Here is a 16912-nt window from a genome sequence, read left to right as displayed (position 1 = left end):
TTCTAACTGATTAAACATCAAGTTATTTATATAAAATTAATGTAGTATGTATAAGAATATTATGTTTGTATTATAATGTTAGAAACTAGATAAAGAATGTTACATAATTTTGAAATGAGAACAACATTATGTTTTCATTTTGTTATTTATATGTAAAATCTGAACAAGATCTGGTTCAGAAGAAATAATTTCAGCGCCTCGCATAAACTTTCACAGTAGTATCAGTTGTTTCCTATTGTATTATGCAAATTTATGGTTATTATTATTAATATTTGCTCTACATTTCATAAATGTAACTAGAAAGTAATAATATAGCAAAAGTATTTAAAAGTAACTTGGCACCATGAAATATTTTGCAGTGTTAAAAATTTATTACAGGTCACAACTTTACTGTATAGTGTATAGCATGCAAACTAATCAAAACTTTCTTTGTACATGGTCAAGAGCATGTCAAACTTGACATTAAGAGCCCTGTCTCTCCGGGACACCATGGCGACGTCGCCGGATCCGTAGTACTAAGCAGTACTGAGATTTAAAACTTGAATTTAAATATAAACAAAATTACTTGATAACTTTTTTATGCTTAAATAGGAGAGTTATTCATATACTTATGCATAATTTTTTTCATGTAGTTTGTATTATTTGTATGACTTTCTTGTGATAAAAGCATTTTAGAGGTATTTTCACATGTGGCTTATTATACCAAGGGTGTGGTCTACTAAATACATACAAATATGATCATGTACTTTTATGTGTGAATAATTTTATGAAAAGTTGTCTATCATTTTAGATCTGTTTCTCTGAAGCAGAAGTTCTCTTATGAGCGCTGATTTTTCCCTCTCCAAGATGGATATCTTCTCATTTTTGCAGTTCACTTCCTGTAACAAACATTTAGGAATATCAGAAATCGAATTGTTTCGCATCTATACATATAATTAAAACTATACTTATAATTTGAAGAAATACCAACATTTATACAGCATATATTTTTAGAATTTTTTTCTGTCAGTCTGGACATTTGTCCAAAATGGCCGTATGGATTTTGAGGAGTCTTTTTGCGATTACAGAAGATTTCTTCTTATGATCCGCTTTCTAATCGAACTGCCTCCGTGGCCGAATGATTACCATGCTGGACTAACATGCAGAGGTCCCGGGTTCGTTTCCCGGTCCGAGAGAAATATTTGTATGGCCTACACTTATTTCTCTCGTGAGTTTGGATGTAATTTGTGGTTGTCTATGTGTGTGTCCATGGCACCCGCGATACAAGGTTCTAGCTCTAGTGCTGGATTAGAGCAGAGTTATAATTATGAAGTAACAAGGTATAGAGTATTTGGTACGGGAAAACGGGTTCCTCAGGTCATAATATATTATCATCTTGAAATTTAAAATAAATATTCTTCGTAAAAAAACGTGTATGAGATCTTCAAATCTACCTCTGAAAGGAATTGTATAATAAAGGATGATACAAATTTTACGGTAAATCATATTTTAACACTACTATTAACATAGTACTTGGTGTGTATAGGTTTTTTTTTCCTTAATTGAATATGGGTGTTTCGTAGTTTACAGAATTATACGATTTTTCTTTATTGTTCTGTGCTGTTTACAGACTAACGTCAGTTACTTACCTCATTACACGCGAACAATAGGTATTGGACCATCACCTAGTTTTTAATAATACTTGTACAACCATTATCAATTGATAACCGTTTAATTGTATACAAATAATTAGAAAATTCAGGGCAAGATTTATTGTAATTTACTTTGAACATGAAAAATCGTACCAACCTCGGTCAGCATACGATTCTGCGACCGTAGAATGGAAGCATTTTTGGGGGCCCCAGGGGCACCAGGTAGAGGCGCGGCCGGCAGCGCCAAGTTCATGTGCAAAGATAGTTGTCCATGCCGCCAGCCGGCAGCCAAGTATCCCAGTTGCCGGTTTAGCTCCAATACTCTGGCTCTGAGTAACTCTAGGCGCTCTTGATGAGCTTCACTCCATGGTTCCTAGAATAATTTTAATAGGTAGGTAAGAATACGATATGTTTTTTATTTGCAGTATTGTAGCAACCGTTTGCTTTTAGCATAGTATGTACATACATTGAGCAGTGGCCTAACTATAGGATAACAAGAATGGCAAAATCTCAATGCGCAATTCCAATAAAAAAGAATCTATACTTTTTCTGCCACAGTTTTTAACTGTATTAAAAATAGAAATTTGCCCAAATAAATTAGTTCGTAATTTATTGCTCAGAAGCTTAGATGCTCTAAGCCCGGAAGTAAGAAACTGACCCAAGAATTACTTCCCATAATTAGTAGTTATACGATGTCACTGGTGAAATGCCAGCATATATTCAGATAGGTAATATTTACTTGTGTTATTCATATCATAACACTTAAATAAATACAAGACTTTTGTGTTTTAAATATATTATTGGGTGCATCAAACGTTAGCACAGGTTTTCAAATTTCGCCGGCGATAGGATCTAACAAATTATATTTTTCAAGAAGTTGGTCATATATAATTGTATTACCCTTACATCTATAGTGTACACAACGTAGAATTTTTTTCTGCACCCTCTCAATAAGGATTCCAATTGGCACAGCGTATTCTAATTGTGATCTAACAAGGGACTTATATAAAATTAAGAAAGATGAGAGCATTTTAAATTCCATCCTGGAGCGCATAATAAAGCCAAATGATTTGAATGCTTTATTGATGATACTCTCACCATGTGTATCCCAATGCAACTTCGAATCAAGTATTACTCCCAGGTCTAATAGCATTAACTTCATGCAGTTTTACTCCACAAAGCTCATATGAATGCCTCAAATACGATATTTTCTTAGTGAATGTTACTTTTTGACATTTATTAAGACTCAGACTTAGTTTATTTTCAGTAAAGAAAGTGGTAAAGCGATCGAGGTCTCCCTGAAAGCATTCAAGATCCTGAGTACATTCAATTGTGTGATAAATTTTTAGATCATCGGCGTAGAGCAAGCAATTACAAAATTTAAAGCAGTTACTGATATGAATAAAAAGTAATGGTACAAGAATAGATCCCTGAGGTACAGCTGAGCTAATTCTGACAGTCTCCGACTCATAGCCTTTAATCACAATCTTTTGTGTACAATTGGATATACATAATTTTAACCAGCGCAAAACGGTAATTGAAAGTGATTTTTTCAAGTAGCCTCTTATGGTCAACCCTGTCCAATGCTTTCTGAAAAATCTATAAATACTGTCAGTTTACTTATTTGAATCCATGTTGTGTACCTACATAAGAAAGTTAGTTACAATGGACCTCCGTTGCACAAACCCGTGTTGTGGAATAATAGTACTGTGAAGTGAGGGATATATAGCACGATGTACTAGTCTTTCAAATATCTTAGATACAGGAGGTAAAATGGAAATAGGGCGGTAATTTTTAGCTGCTTTCCAAGCATTTGGGAGTACTTTAACTAAGGCATTTGTTAAACAAAATATGTGATGGCTTGTAAATGGTTTTAGCTGTGTTTCTTAAAAAGATAGCAGCCAAGTTGTCTGTGCCAGGGCCTTTAGTTGTGTCTAAATTATTTAGGTGTTTTATAATGTCATGTTCAGATATTACTATATCACCATTATATCACATATGTTATTATCATGATTATAATTATGGTTACATTTTGAATCTAACTCATCAATCCTAAAATTAACTGACAATTCTGAGGGATCAAATGCGGACAAGAAAAACTCTGAAAACATGTTACATATAGAAATAGGGTCACTTACTGTTTTATTTTTGTAGGTAATCATGTTCGGTATACTTTCTTTGCGCCCCCGACTTGACACATACGACCAGAAATACATAGCATTCTTCCTAATACTATATTCAACTAAATTTATGTAAGCTTTATACCGGAAGTGTGATTCTATTTTAAGACGTTCTCTAATTAATAATGAAAAGATTTGATAAACTGAGATATTGTTGTATTTTTTTCCATTTTATCCAAGCCTTAATACTACTATTTAGGAAATTGTCATTAATTTTGAGTTCTGGTAAATGGGTGTCGTTGGGGTAAGGTAATAGTAGTGGTAAAGTAGTTTTATAATTTTGTTTTGTAGGTACTGTTTATAAATATATTTATATTTTGGAAGCAGAATCCCATACTTCGACAAAGCACCTAGTCTAGGTGTGATTTCGTCCGTTCACTTAGATAATCAATCATATAACGAACACTTAACGGAATACCTTGAGATATGACTGGAGGGATGGGACCAATATATATTTTTTTCAGATTGAAGAATTTGTTTCCCATTTCCACGTTAAATGACTGTCCACGATAAGACCTAAATATTTTTCCGAGTTTACTTATCGAGTGTACGACTTATCTGATCTAAATAACTTTGTCTCCGTCGTCCTCTGCCTTTCTTTCTTCCGATCTCCCCTTCTATGATATTTCTAAAAAAGAACAATTTCTAAGAGAAAATCAGATAAGGATATATCGCGCTGTATTAGGAAATTTACAAGGACGTTGAACAGAGATGGTTCGCGATTACTCCACAGACAAAAGCCTAGCTCATTTAGAAGAAGAATCAAAGTCACTAGTCAAAGATAAAAAGTTTGAGATATTTTTGTTTTTGGCATTCTAAGTTTTGGCAGTGAAAATCTCAAAATTTTTCTAGCCATATTTATGGTGTAAATATCTTGTATTGAACCTATGCGTAAAGTGCATTTTAATTAATTTTGGGCTCTTCTTATTGATTCAACATTATCGACGTAATACAGTAAGCATGTATCATCGTCATCGACGTAGGTACAACACACTATTAGTAGTTCGCTTCCACTGCAAAAGGGTAAATTTAGTAGCAGTAGAGCTCTTATGTGAAAGAGTTCGTCCAGGGAAGTACCTAGGTACTGCCACCTTACCTATTTCTGCCGCCAAGCAATAATGTGAGCTTATTGTGTAAGTAAGGGTGGCGGTGAAATTACGGGTACATGGGACATTATGTCACGTAGACGGACGCATGGCAGTATCCCTCAAATCTTTGTGATTTAAACTCGAGTGGCACTGCAACTAAGTATTATGGACAGGTATGTCGCTTACCACCAGGTGCACCGACTTGTTCGTCCCGTCATTTAGTATTATAAAAAAAAGAGAGGGAAACAGATGAGCGGAGCGGGATAAAATATTTTCTCCTTCCACTAGGAACGAGTTTCACTGAGGTATTTTCTGTCCTTACCTATATATTATTATTATTATTATATTATTGTATGTCTTTCGTTTTCGTGCAACTAAGTGAGGTACTCAAAATGCAAGCTGAGGGTTCAAGCTTTTCGTAACAAGCGACCTTGAAAGTTCAAATACCTACCACACACGAGTCGCGATAGAATGCAGTTATAATTAACATAAAAAGCCTTGTTACAATCGGTAAATAAATTACAAACCTACTCATTTACCAACTAACGTCAGTAACAATTGAATAATATTTTCAAATAAAGAACGTTCGTAGGGACCTAGGTATCTATACAGGTAGTATTCAATAAGAATAATAAACGGAAAAAAACAGAATTGTAAGCGTAGCATGAATATTTGATGCCTACGGCTGTGTCATCACCTGTATAGTATTTAATAGCACAGAGCTACCTACTTATCATTGTAATTTGATTCATGGATAACATTTTACCGTTAGTTTTTATTTGTAAATTACCTACGCTTTTTGCCCTGTGTATTTATTTTTCGTATAATCAATCCACTTAATTTACTTACCACATAGGCGCCCATCCTTCCCGCGTACCGCATTTTTTCTTGAACTTCAGCTAACTGCTTTAAGTACCATTCCCGAGCCTCCTCCACTGCAGTCAACCCTTGTAGCAACACATCTTTTTCTTGTTCAATTTGTTTCATTCTCTTTAAAAGGTTATAATCTACACCATTATGTAAAGTGTGTCTGCGAGGTTCCCTTCGTCGTGATGTTCTCCTTAGGGTAGACTGAGTTTCATTAGATGGGCGGCCATCACCAAGACCTCTACTTTGTTCTTCCACAGTCCTCGAAATTTCTTCAAAATCCATTTTAGTATCCGCTATTAATACCTCATTATCAAAACCTATTTCCTCCTCCGATTTGTAAGCGGTTCGAGAAGATTCTTTCCTGTCTGCTACACTCTTTTCAAGCCTTGGTGGCTTTGGCGGTCCATGATACACTCGGTGTGGCGGCTCGTGTTTTGATATATTTGTAAGAGCATTATGATGTCTTAGCTCTTGTAACGGACTCTCTTTCCTTCCAATTAATTGAGGCATACTAATAGTTCTCTGTTGAGAAGAACCTTCTGGATTTTTCAGGACATTCCAATTTCTCTCAATATTTTGATTATCGTTTACATCTAATAAAGGAGCAGATGGCGGACGATGGACTTTATTGTTAAGTGGTGGGTGCAACTTTGTAGTTTCAACATCGTCATTAATAATTCTTTCTGGTTTGTTCGACGCATTTTGCACTTGATTTCGTAGAAGGCATATTTTTAGGCCTGTACAAAACTTTTCAAATGTTAAAAATCCTTCATGGGAGGCGACCTTTTGAAGGCTTTCTATGACGCCTCGCGGTAATCCCTTAGTGCGATCATCGCGCCAACGGTTTTCGATATCGGTTAGGTTTACATACCCTGTCCGTTTATCATCCATTATATCGAATAATGTTCGCATTGCTGATACGAACTGTTTTGGTAGAGATTCCATATTCATTAATAATTTTTTTTTTCATGTGTTATCTTGAAGGAAATATTACATTTATAATGAACAGGTGCCTAATTTCTGTCTAGAGCTTTTATAATAATATATAGGTATATATGTTTCCACATATCTACCTGTGTGATGGTTATAAAATGAAAATAAAGATACAAATACACTGAAAAAGTCACTTTGCACTGATTTTCACATCATTGAAAACTATAAACAAAACGTTACTGGTCAAATGCGGCCAGTTAGCACTTAACGTCCATCGTTTGACCACATGAGGACAAAAATACGACCGTTTGTTAAACGGTACGTGTTGGTCGGTAGGCGAAACCGGCTAGTGGGAGTGAATTTGCGAGATATAGCCCATGAGTGTGAGCGGGAGAACCGGTCATGCAGCTTTTTGGTCAGGTAGTCTGCGGGGCGGAGGCGCGGCGGCACGCGGCGCGGCACTGCTTGGTAGGGCATTTGGCTGCATAAAATGTAGAAGCGGCTAAGGTAAAGTTACCTGCAATGCCCTGTGCCCCTGTTTCTCTTGTGCATACGTCTATGTCATTCGTAAGGAGAACGAGTGACATGAATTCTCGCATTTATATTAAAACATCACAGTATAAGCATACCGCAACATAGTGTGGGTGTATGTGTTACGTGTTACACGTATTTTTATGTAACCTTGTCCCAATTTAAGTATGTAGATTATTTTCTATGTAAAATGTTTAAAATTACTTCTTATTGGAATAAGAAACATTTAAAAAAATTAAAAGTGGGGAATAGTACAGGCATCAATACAGTATGAAACTGAAGAAAAAATAATAAATAAGGATAGTCCGAGGTCAAAAATACACAAATCGTTATCAAAGTTTGTCGATGTAGTAACATCATGCAATTTTCGCGATTTTTTTACTTTCTTGGGATAGTGTAATAAGAGTAATCGTTTTAATTTAGGTTTATTTCAATAACTTTATAAGAAAAATATTCTTAATATATTTTTTTTATAAGTAATAAGTCTACTAAGGATATGAAAAACAGTCCACTATATTATAATTTAGAACATAGACCTCTTGATATATATCTCAGGTAGTACCTATATATTGTATCTCAGGGGCACTGCCACTGCACCTGTCACCCTGAGACAGGCGCAGTTGACAAATCCCATGTGTCTGTAATTTCACCAGGACCTTTACCGTTCAAAACCGGCACACAGTAATGCTCACATTACTGCTTGGCGACAGAAATAGGTAAGGTAGCAATACTGTCCTGGGGGCCTACTATAAGCTCTTCCTATTTAAGCTAAGTAAGTAAGTAAGTAAGTTGGATTGCCTGTCAAATTCGTACTATGCCCTCACAAAAACAATTCACTGTCCATGCAGTTTACATTTCCCATTCGATATCCGTTTACCGTTTCATAGCAAAATCTTATGACGTGCTATTTGCCATGCAAGTGGCAGCCTCATCTGTAAAAATAAGCAATTCAAAAAAAGTTACTCCGTGACTAACTTTTTTTAGACTTTGTTACATTTTTAAGAAATTTCGTTTAAGTTTTATTACATTTTCAGTTTCATAATAAAATTATTTGTTATCTTTATAGGTTAAATAAATCCTATTAACTATTGAGCGTTTTTTGAAAATTTTAGTTCGAGTTACCAATCTTTAAAGTATTATTGACATGAATGTAATTGCAATTTTTAAATGGGATTTTTGTCATTTTAATTATTTTATTAACCGAAAATCGTAAAATAACTTTTAAATAGTGCCAAAGACTATAAAATCAATGAAAATATACGAATACAAGATACGTTCCAATTATGTTATCAAATTACAAACTCACCTTATTAATTTCAATGATAATGACTAGGCATGATTGTAATTTTGTCGTACGTCAAATTGTAAAGTATGATTGAAAAGTTGCCGATACTACAAAACAACTTAGTAAGTATAATCAATAATAAACTTAATTAAAAATTTAATTATTCTTATTTCCAACACAATCGGTTAATAGTGCTTGAACGCTCCCATGATATTACATCTGTCTATTTCTTTCATATGATTTAGTATGTACTTTTATCTTGCTCTTGTTAGATGTCAGCTAGCCAGCCAGAGACAATAATTAACGTTTAAAAAGTAAAACTTATCATCCTGTCATGCCGTTCTCGATCAACTTTGATAGGTCATGATACGAATTTAAGCAATTGTGGTTATATGCTCAGTGGTTTTACCCACGGATTTATATTTCAAAAAACTGGATCGCGCACTTCGATATACCAATATTACAAATTTACACCTTATTGGGTTATATTAAGATTTATTTTAAGTAAAAGTAAAAAAACCGAGTCACGTGAGATAGAACGAAGTAGTCGTCTGTCCTTGTCTAACATTTTGCCAACGCTAAATAAAATCATCTTAGTCTAGTCCATGGAATTAATAAGTACTTTGTACGAAGTACTTATTAATTCCATGGTCTAGTCTATTAACTTTTTTTTTGGTTAAGTAAAATTAGTTTACAGATAATATGCTTTTACTGTAATAATACAAAAAATATATATCTACAATGAAACCTTCGATTATGAAGTAGCATATGAAGTATGCTAATTTGTATTATGAAATAATACTAGTAGTTTTGGTTATACATAAGCGGCAACATTTAAAAAATTTAAGAACTATATAGCTGGCTGAAATAGAATGAACACAACTATTAGAAAGGGACGCATTACTACTTTGAAGCCTCTCACTCGGCTCGTTTTATTAACTTGCGCGGTCCAGTTTAATATGCCAATCCGTGGTTTTACCACGCCAAGTGAATTGCAAGGAACTTGGCTAGTTGGCTTATAAGCTCATAGTAGGCCCCCTGGACGAACTCTTTTCACAAGGAGCTTCTACTGCTACTAGTAACTCACCCAAAGTGAAAAATGTAAACTTGTACTAGAAATATTTACACCATCAGACCTCTCTAGATCCCGCAAATTATTAAAAACCACTAAAACCAAGAAAAATCTTAGGGTCGTCTTCCAGAACTCTACTCAATGCTCAAGTCAGGATCTTGAGTATGATTTCAAGCACTAGAAACCATACCATTAGTGTCGTATTTCCAGTGCTTTAAATCATACTCAAGTCTGCTCAAATCCTGACTTGAGCATTGAGTACAGTTCTGGAATACGACCCTTAAGGATGGGAAAAAATAGTTTATGAGAAAAATACGTCCGCCTCTTTCGAATATATCCCGCGTTTTTTTTAAATCTATTATTTTTCCATGCTGAAATTCCCTATTAGCCAGTGATCATTAAAAAAAAAATATGACAAGTAGGTGACTCGAGGAAGCACGGGTGTTCGTATTTATTGTGATTTTTATGATTAATAGTAATAAAATAACAAGCAAGTTCGTGTAAAATGAGTAATACTGACGTGGAAAATAAAGTAACAAAAACAAGTGAAATAAATGGAGGTGTTAATGATAAGACGCCTAAAAATTGGGTGAAATTCGACGATGAGTCTACGCCAACAAGTGATCCCTTGTCAGAATCTACAGCGGCGGGTATTTCGACGGCAGCCACACCAAGCACATCAGATACTCCTACTCCTGAACGTCCTGCAGTGCTGAGAACTGAAACTGTACATGTTAATTTAGAACGAGGCGACAGACACATAGAAACAGTCCCTCCTGTTACTCTTTCTAAAAACGTCGAATTCGTGAATGTGCGTCATGGATTTGGTATGTATTTGTTAACTTACTTATAATAAGACTTATCTTTCATCTTGACATTATCAAATCATCATCATCAGACATCAAATTATATTTTAAGCTTTGTCTGATAATGCGCTTGAAGAGTAAAAAGGGATTTCGTCCAAAAACGGAACTTCGAAGTTTTTTTCAAATTTGACGGATTTAGGGTCGTATTCTAGAACTCTACTCAATGCTCAAGTCAGGACTTGAGTATGATTCAAAGCACTAGAAATCATACTCAAGTCCTTGCCATTAGGGTCGTATTTCCAGTGCTTGAAATCATACTCAGATCCGGACTTGAGCATTGAGTAGAGTTCTGGAATACGACCCTGAGTGTTGTAAGTACTTTTTATTTTTCTATTAAGATCGGAACTGATTAAGCTGTTACGTTTGTCCAGCTAATGGTGACATAATCGTGACGCTGCTTCCCATAAATTCAAAATGGCCATGGATCACCGCTGCTCACTTCCGACCAGAACTCGTGCCTGAGGAATTAATGGCACAAGGACTTACCGTATGTATTTTAATATTACATGTTTGTATTTATTATTTCCTATTAGATCATGTAGATGGTTTAATTGTTATTATATTTGTTTTCAGCTGACAGTTGAAGAATATGTGCATGCAATGGAACTCCTGGTTAATGATGCTAGATTTACTCTGTACAACATTTGCTATAAACGTGTCCTCGTCTGCTGGATTACTCTGGCTTTCCTTGTTCTCTTAGCATTGTTATTTTCGGGGTTAACTGGCCTCACATTGTTTTCCTTAGGAGTCTTATGGCTTATCCTAAATGCAGCAGCTATATTTCTTTGCATGTGGATAAAATTGAGACTCTCAAAAGGTCTGGAACAATGCCTTGCCAGTGTCAACAAATTGCTCAATAAACATAAACTGATACTTGCGCTGGATGACAGAGGAAAGATATCATGTCACAAAGTGAACCTATGTTTCATTTACTTTGACTCTGCACCTTGCGTAGCTCATATACAGCAGTTCATTGAGAGTGAAGAAGGCAAGACAATAATGCAGGGCTGGGAGCAGAGGCTGGATGTCTCTGCCAATGATATTGTTATCCAAGGGAATCAACAAACTAGATTATCCAGGAGACAGGTATTTTATTCTGTAAAAATCATGTCTTACAAATCAGTTGCCATTAAAAATGAGACTTAATTTATCTGAACAAAACATTTACATACACATCATATGAATGATTGTTTAGTACTATGTTGTAATACAGTCAACAGCACATCAAGCTATTCACTTTTCTTCAAATATCACTTCCAGGGCAAAGGAACAAGATCTGTCAATTGATTTTTTTATTTCACCATTTTTTCCACCGTGATATCATATATTTTTATGAAATAACTCCACTAGTTTAATTATTAATACAGTGTTGAAAGCCAAAAAGAAGACACAGAAGAATTTCGTCAACCTGCTAAGTTCTGTAGCTCAGTCGGCAGAGCAATGCTATGGTACAGTGTGGATACTGGTTCAAGTCCTACTAGGTTGAATGAATTTTTCTTTGTGTTACATCTTTTTATTAATAATTGTAAGATCTGTCAATGTTTAGCTTGATATGCTGCCTTCCATACAATTAGTAGGAACAGAATGCAGTCAGATAAATGAGTTACACATATTAATTTAAAAACTTGTAACATAGAAAGACACAGAGCCAGTGACTGGGGGCATAACTTAGCCAAATTACTAGGATATTGGTGGTACACACTTTTCAGGACATGAAATTATGAGCATGATTAATTTTTGCTGAGCATTATTTGTACTTGCCATATCCTTAACATTCTTGTGCTGACCTTGTCCTAATAATGTATCTGTGTAAATATGTATGAGTTGAATGTGTACTGCATACATATTATTTGAAAGGGTTTGTCTTGACAATTGATGTTTTGTCTTATTATTTTCATATTGGAAACATAACAAATAATTAACTGATTGATAAAAGAATATTATTTAAAAACATTCTAACTAATGGATATTGTGCTTAGCAAACAGCTTTTTTAACTAACCTAACATTCCATAATTTTTCTGAAAGCAGTAATTTCTAAATAACAGTTTTTTTATTGTTTAGCCTCTAACAATTGGTCTTGATAACACAGTGTCTTGGTAATATTAATGTATAACTTAGTTACCGACTTGTTTTGAATCAAGTTATTCAATTCACACACACAATTCACATATAACTACATTTCATACTTATGATACTGTGAAAATGCCATATCCAGTGAAATTGAATCTATTGTTTTAAACTTGTAACCATACATTCACATATTAGTTTAGAAAAAAGAAAAACAGTTTGCGTCAATATGAAACAAGTGAAACAACTTTTTAGTTACTCCATAATCACAGTAGTTCAAAATAATCTCAAGTAAGGAACTTGTACAACCAAATGGTGAAAGAGTCTCCTAAGGTACAGAGCATTAGTAGGTTCGTAATTGTCGTATATGCTGTCATAGCTTACAAATATTTAAGCTCTGTTCTATTTATTGTGTGAAAAACTAATTCGCCATGAACGCCGTATTAGTGTTTTTAGAAGAAATTACAAGATAGAAGACAATTTATTTCAATTATATTTAATAACTTGTTACCCCACACCTTTTGTTAACCGACTTCAATAAAGGAGGAGGTTCTCAATTCGACTGTACGTTTTTTTTTATGTATGTTACGCGATTTGTGAACCGATTTTGACGATTCTTTTTTGTTGGAAAGAGGGTACATCAGTAGTGGTCTCATTTTAATTTGAAGACAATATTCCACCTCTAAGGGTGGCAAACCAGGGGATGAATGACTTTTGAGGTTGGTTTATTTAGTACTCTGTACTGAGATTGTATCTTGTAATGTAAAATTGTTACTTGAGTTGTATTGAGCACAAGTCGCGATCATTATAAGAGAACTCTAACACTTACCCATACCAACATTCTTTCTAATATACGGACACACCATGCAGATAATACGTTGGCATTCCCAGTTTCCTTTCAATAATAGCAATTTTTAGTTATACTAGAAATTGGTGTTAATGCATTTTTCACGTTCATATGAATGAAATTGATAAGTCCAGTTGATGGTCTTCCGAATCATCTGTGGAAGTACTCTAAAATTTACACGCTTAACTACTTAAATACAACTAAAGACTTTCACCAAAAACTTTAAGAGCTTGAACTTTATGGCTTACCTGACGTCTTATAAGATTTTTAGAAGATATAATCTTTTCAGCTATCTATGATTTATGTCCTGAATGTCACGTTTCTGTATTGCATGATTCAGCAGAATAATATTTTTGCACTTTGTTATGCATATTTTAGTTAAACTTTCTGATTTATGTTAACGGGCGTAAATATGTACAATTTTCTTATTTCAATGCAATGCTTCAGCATAAATTTTTTCATTCTGTATGGTCAAATACTTTCAGTAGATAGATAATTAATACGGCAGTTTATCTAAGTAGTCAATTTAATACGTAGTTTGTTTGGATAAGCAAGGCATATGAATGTGCAGGGTATGGCAGAGCAAGTGTACCTCCGGTACCTGCAGCGGTGGGGCAAAGACTTCTTGCGGCGCCGGCTCGACTGGACTCTTGACGAGGACGGCGGTAACCCCGCGGCGCCGCGACATTTAGCGCAAGCGCTCTGCCCGTGCCAGTACGTTGAGGAGGTCTTGCGCAATAAAGAGCCGAAAGACTCCCGCGCCTGTTGCCCGTTCTGCAACGACTGGCTCAGGCGGCGCGGTCTCGATTGACCAAACCGCTTCACGTTTGGCAAGTCTTCTTATAACTTCTTGTGACGTTTCGGGAACCTTTACGTCCGTTGTATTGTCGATCCTTTTCATTTTATACCGCATTAAATAAATAGAGGGTTTAATAATAATTTGTAATGGCAATTGAAGAACAGCGATCCTCCTTGTGAGATAGTGTTTTGTTTTACATTGTTTCATAAACCTGCGTACTTAAAGGTTCCTAGAATTGGTGTGTAGATTAATTGTTCAATGTTAAATAGGCATGTGTTCAAATTGTGCTCATGATTGTGTCGACAGGAAAGAGGTGCGCTTCTGTTATTACGTTACGCGGGCCGATGGGGTGCCTACGCTGTTAAAAACAGATTGAATGTGAGCAGCACGGTGCCCGGTCGCCACGGCGCCAAGTACGTCTGCCCGTGCCAGTTTATCGAAGAGCATCTCAAAACTAAACCACCAGCAGGTATCGCCAAGTTCTTCACGTTACCCAATCAAAATGTGCAGCTTTACTGAATAATTGAACAGCAGTATTCACGAAATCCGTCCAATGTAACATATCAATATAATACCGGTTTAGTTTTAGGTTTACGTTTTCCTATGTATTTTTACAAAGCATAGATACTTATTTACACAGATAAGAGATGATTTTTTTGGTTTTATTAAGTACTCTTTTAAGTGTACTTTTATAATTATATACATAGGTATATAATAATTATATCAATTCTAATGTTTACTAACGAATTACGTTATAAGATTTTATGTTTAGGCTGAAGTAAAACTATGCTTTTAATTTGACTACATATCAAAAATAAATATACACGGTTTATTTTTTTAATAATATTTATTCATGAATTAGAACCATTTTCAAAATTATTTATTTAGAGTGGCCATAAAGTTTTACTGTTGTACAGAAGTATTTCAAGTAGGTACATATTTGTACTCTTATTCATGCAAGTTAAATTAAGTAAACAATTTATTAACATGGTAATTCTTTAAGTGTATTTATTTTGTATTCATATTTTATTTTTAAATCAGATGTGGTAAGTTTACCATATTTTTAAGCTTTGCAGGCAGTTTTTTATATAATTGAAATTGGCAATAACTAGATATTTAAAATAAAACGTCAAATTAAATAAAAGGAAGCATCCATATCACAATGGTACATGCCTAGTCACATTTAAGAGAAGAAAGTGTATATTAGAGATCTGCAAATCTGCGAATGTTATTATTTTTTATTTATTTTAAATTAACAAGCCAAAGCTCAAATGTTGTTGAAATTTTTGTCCTAAGAATTACTTACTGTTGAAATGACTACCTGCATATTTTCTGAATATGTTCATCGAATCTTTAGACATTTTTTACATCTGTCCATTTTAACGACGTAAAATACAAAAGTTATCTGGAACAGGCACATAGTTAAGAGCACGTCAACATTGACATTTAAGAACGGTTACACACGGTAACTTTTAGCAGCGATGCAGTCGCTTATCTTCGTCTTAGAGTGAAATACGTCGTGTGTGATTTCTATGTAATTTTTCAGGACGAAGATAAAAATGTGGTGTAAAATGTAGTAAACGCAATAATGTTTGTAATTAGCATTTTAATTAGTTAAATTATACCACTTTGAGATACTATATTACTTTAATAATATATTTGAGCAAGGAAGTTTATAAATTTTTCTTTAGCAGAAATCAGTAAAAACGAACAATGTGAATACGCGTATGCGAGGTTTTCATTCTAAGGCATAGATAGGTTCCCAAACTTTTTGGCTCACCGCCCACTTAGGCAAGATAAAAAAATTTGAACCACCACAACAAAAAATAATTAAAAATAACGTAACGTATTTTTTATAGCCTCTGTGGCCGAACTGTCACCATTGCCTGCCTGACTGCCACGCAGAGGTCCCAGGTTCGATTCCCGGGCCGGGAGAAATATTTGTATGTATGCCTACATTTATTTCTTTCGTGAGTTTGGGTGTAATTTGTCTTTGTGTTGTGGTTGTCTATGTGTGTGTCCATGGTACCCGCGACACAGGGTTTCCCTAGTGCGGGGCTATGTTGAGTGTGTGCGCTATTATTCTATTAACACAAAAAATCACAAGGAAATGATTATAAGTCTACATAGTGTAGTTTATATAAATAATTCAGGTTTCTTTTCTCAAATGCGGTAGCATTCCCTGGACAACATCTACGCCCCCAATTGCTACCGCCGCCACACTTGGACTCTCCAGCGCCCACTTGGGGTAAGGGTCACTATGGGAAACCATGCTCTAAGGTGACGTTATATTGAATCATTCAAAACGTGCATCGCGACTGAATCGCTGCAGATGCGCTGCTAAGCTTAAGTTAAGCTTACACACGGCGACGGCTCTAAGATTTAAATTCAATTCTATGCTGCTTGTGATAACGCTCCAAAGTGTCAAGCATGACATGCTCTTAATTTGAAATTTTGAAAATTTTGTAACATTTCCTAATGTTTACATTAATATTGCATTATGCCGTTAGTTTTAAAATTATAGTACGCGCCATCTATGGAGCATAGCGCGAAAGTCCAATAGAAGCACAACCATGAACGTTATGGACATAATTATAAAAAAAATACAAATTAGAGTTGTCATAAATACAAGGTATAGATTCCGTATGATGGTTAGGAGTGTGTTAAAAGATGTCCATTTTAAAATTTCGCTTTTGTAACATTTTCAACCTTCCTATTCCGTTGGGCTTTCCAATTTGTTTA

At 34.9% G+C, this 16912-nt stretch overlaps 2 protein-coding genes across 2 annotated transcripts; one reads left to right on the top strand and one right to left on the bottom strand.

Annotated features, from left to right (window-relative positions):
* Positions 1-19: 19 nt before the first annotated feature.
* On the bottom strand, positions 20-6729 carry LOC113231491 (suppressor APC domain-containing protein 2). Its single transcript, XM_026465819.1, has 3 exons — positions 5749-6729; positions 1789-2004; positions 20-878 (listed from the first exon to the last, which is right to left on the bottom strand). The coding sequence occupies exons 1-3, from the start codon at positions 6718-6720 to the stop codon at positions 765-767; spliced, it is 1302 nt and encodes a 433-aa protein (XP_026321604.1). The 5' UTR covers positions 6721-6729; the 3' UTR covers positions 20-764.
* A 3294-nt stretch (positions 6730-10023) lies between these two features.
* Positions 10024-14532, top strand: LOC113231500. Its single transcript, XM_026465828.1, has 5 exons — positions 10024-10417; positions 10828-10943; positions 11030-11542; positions 13943-14201; positions 14477-14532. The coding sequence occupies exons 1-4, from the start codon at positions 10096-10098 to the stop codon at positions 14180-14182; spliced, it is 1191 nt and encodes a 396-aa protein (XP_026321613.1). The 5' UTR covers positions 10024-10095; the 3' UTR covers positions 14183-14201; positions 14477-14532.
* Positions 14533-16912: the final 2380 nt, after the last annotated feature.

This window comes from Hyposmocoma kahamanoa, unplaced genomic scaffold, assembly GCF_003589595.1.
Source record: "Hyposmocoma kahamanoa isolate Upper Pololo Valley unplaced genomic scaffold, ASM358959v1 102, whole genome shotgun sequence".
In the NCBI taxonomy this organism is placed as follows: domain Eukaryota; kingdom Metazoa; phylum Arthropoda; class Insecta; order Lepidoptera; family Cosmopterigidae; genus Hyposmocoma; species Hyposmocoma kahamanoa.
This window is presented reverse-complemented; position numbering and strand designations above follow the sequence as displayed.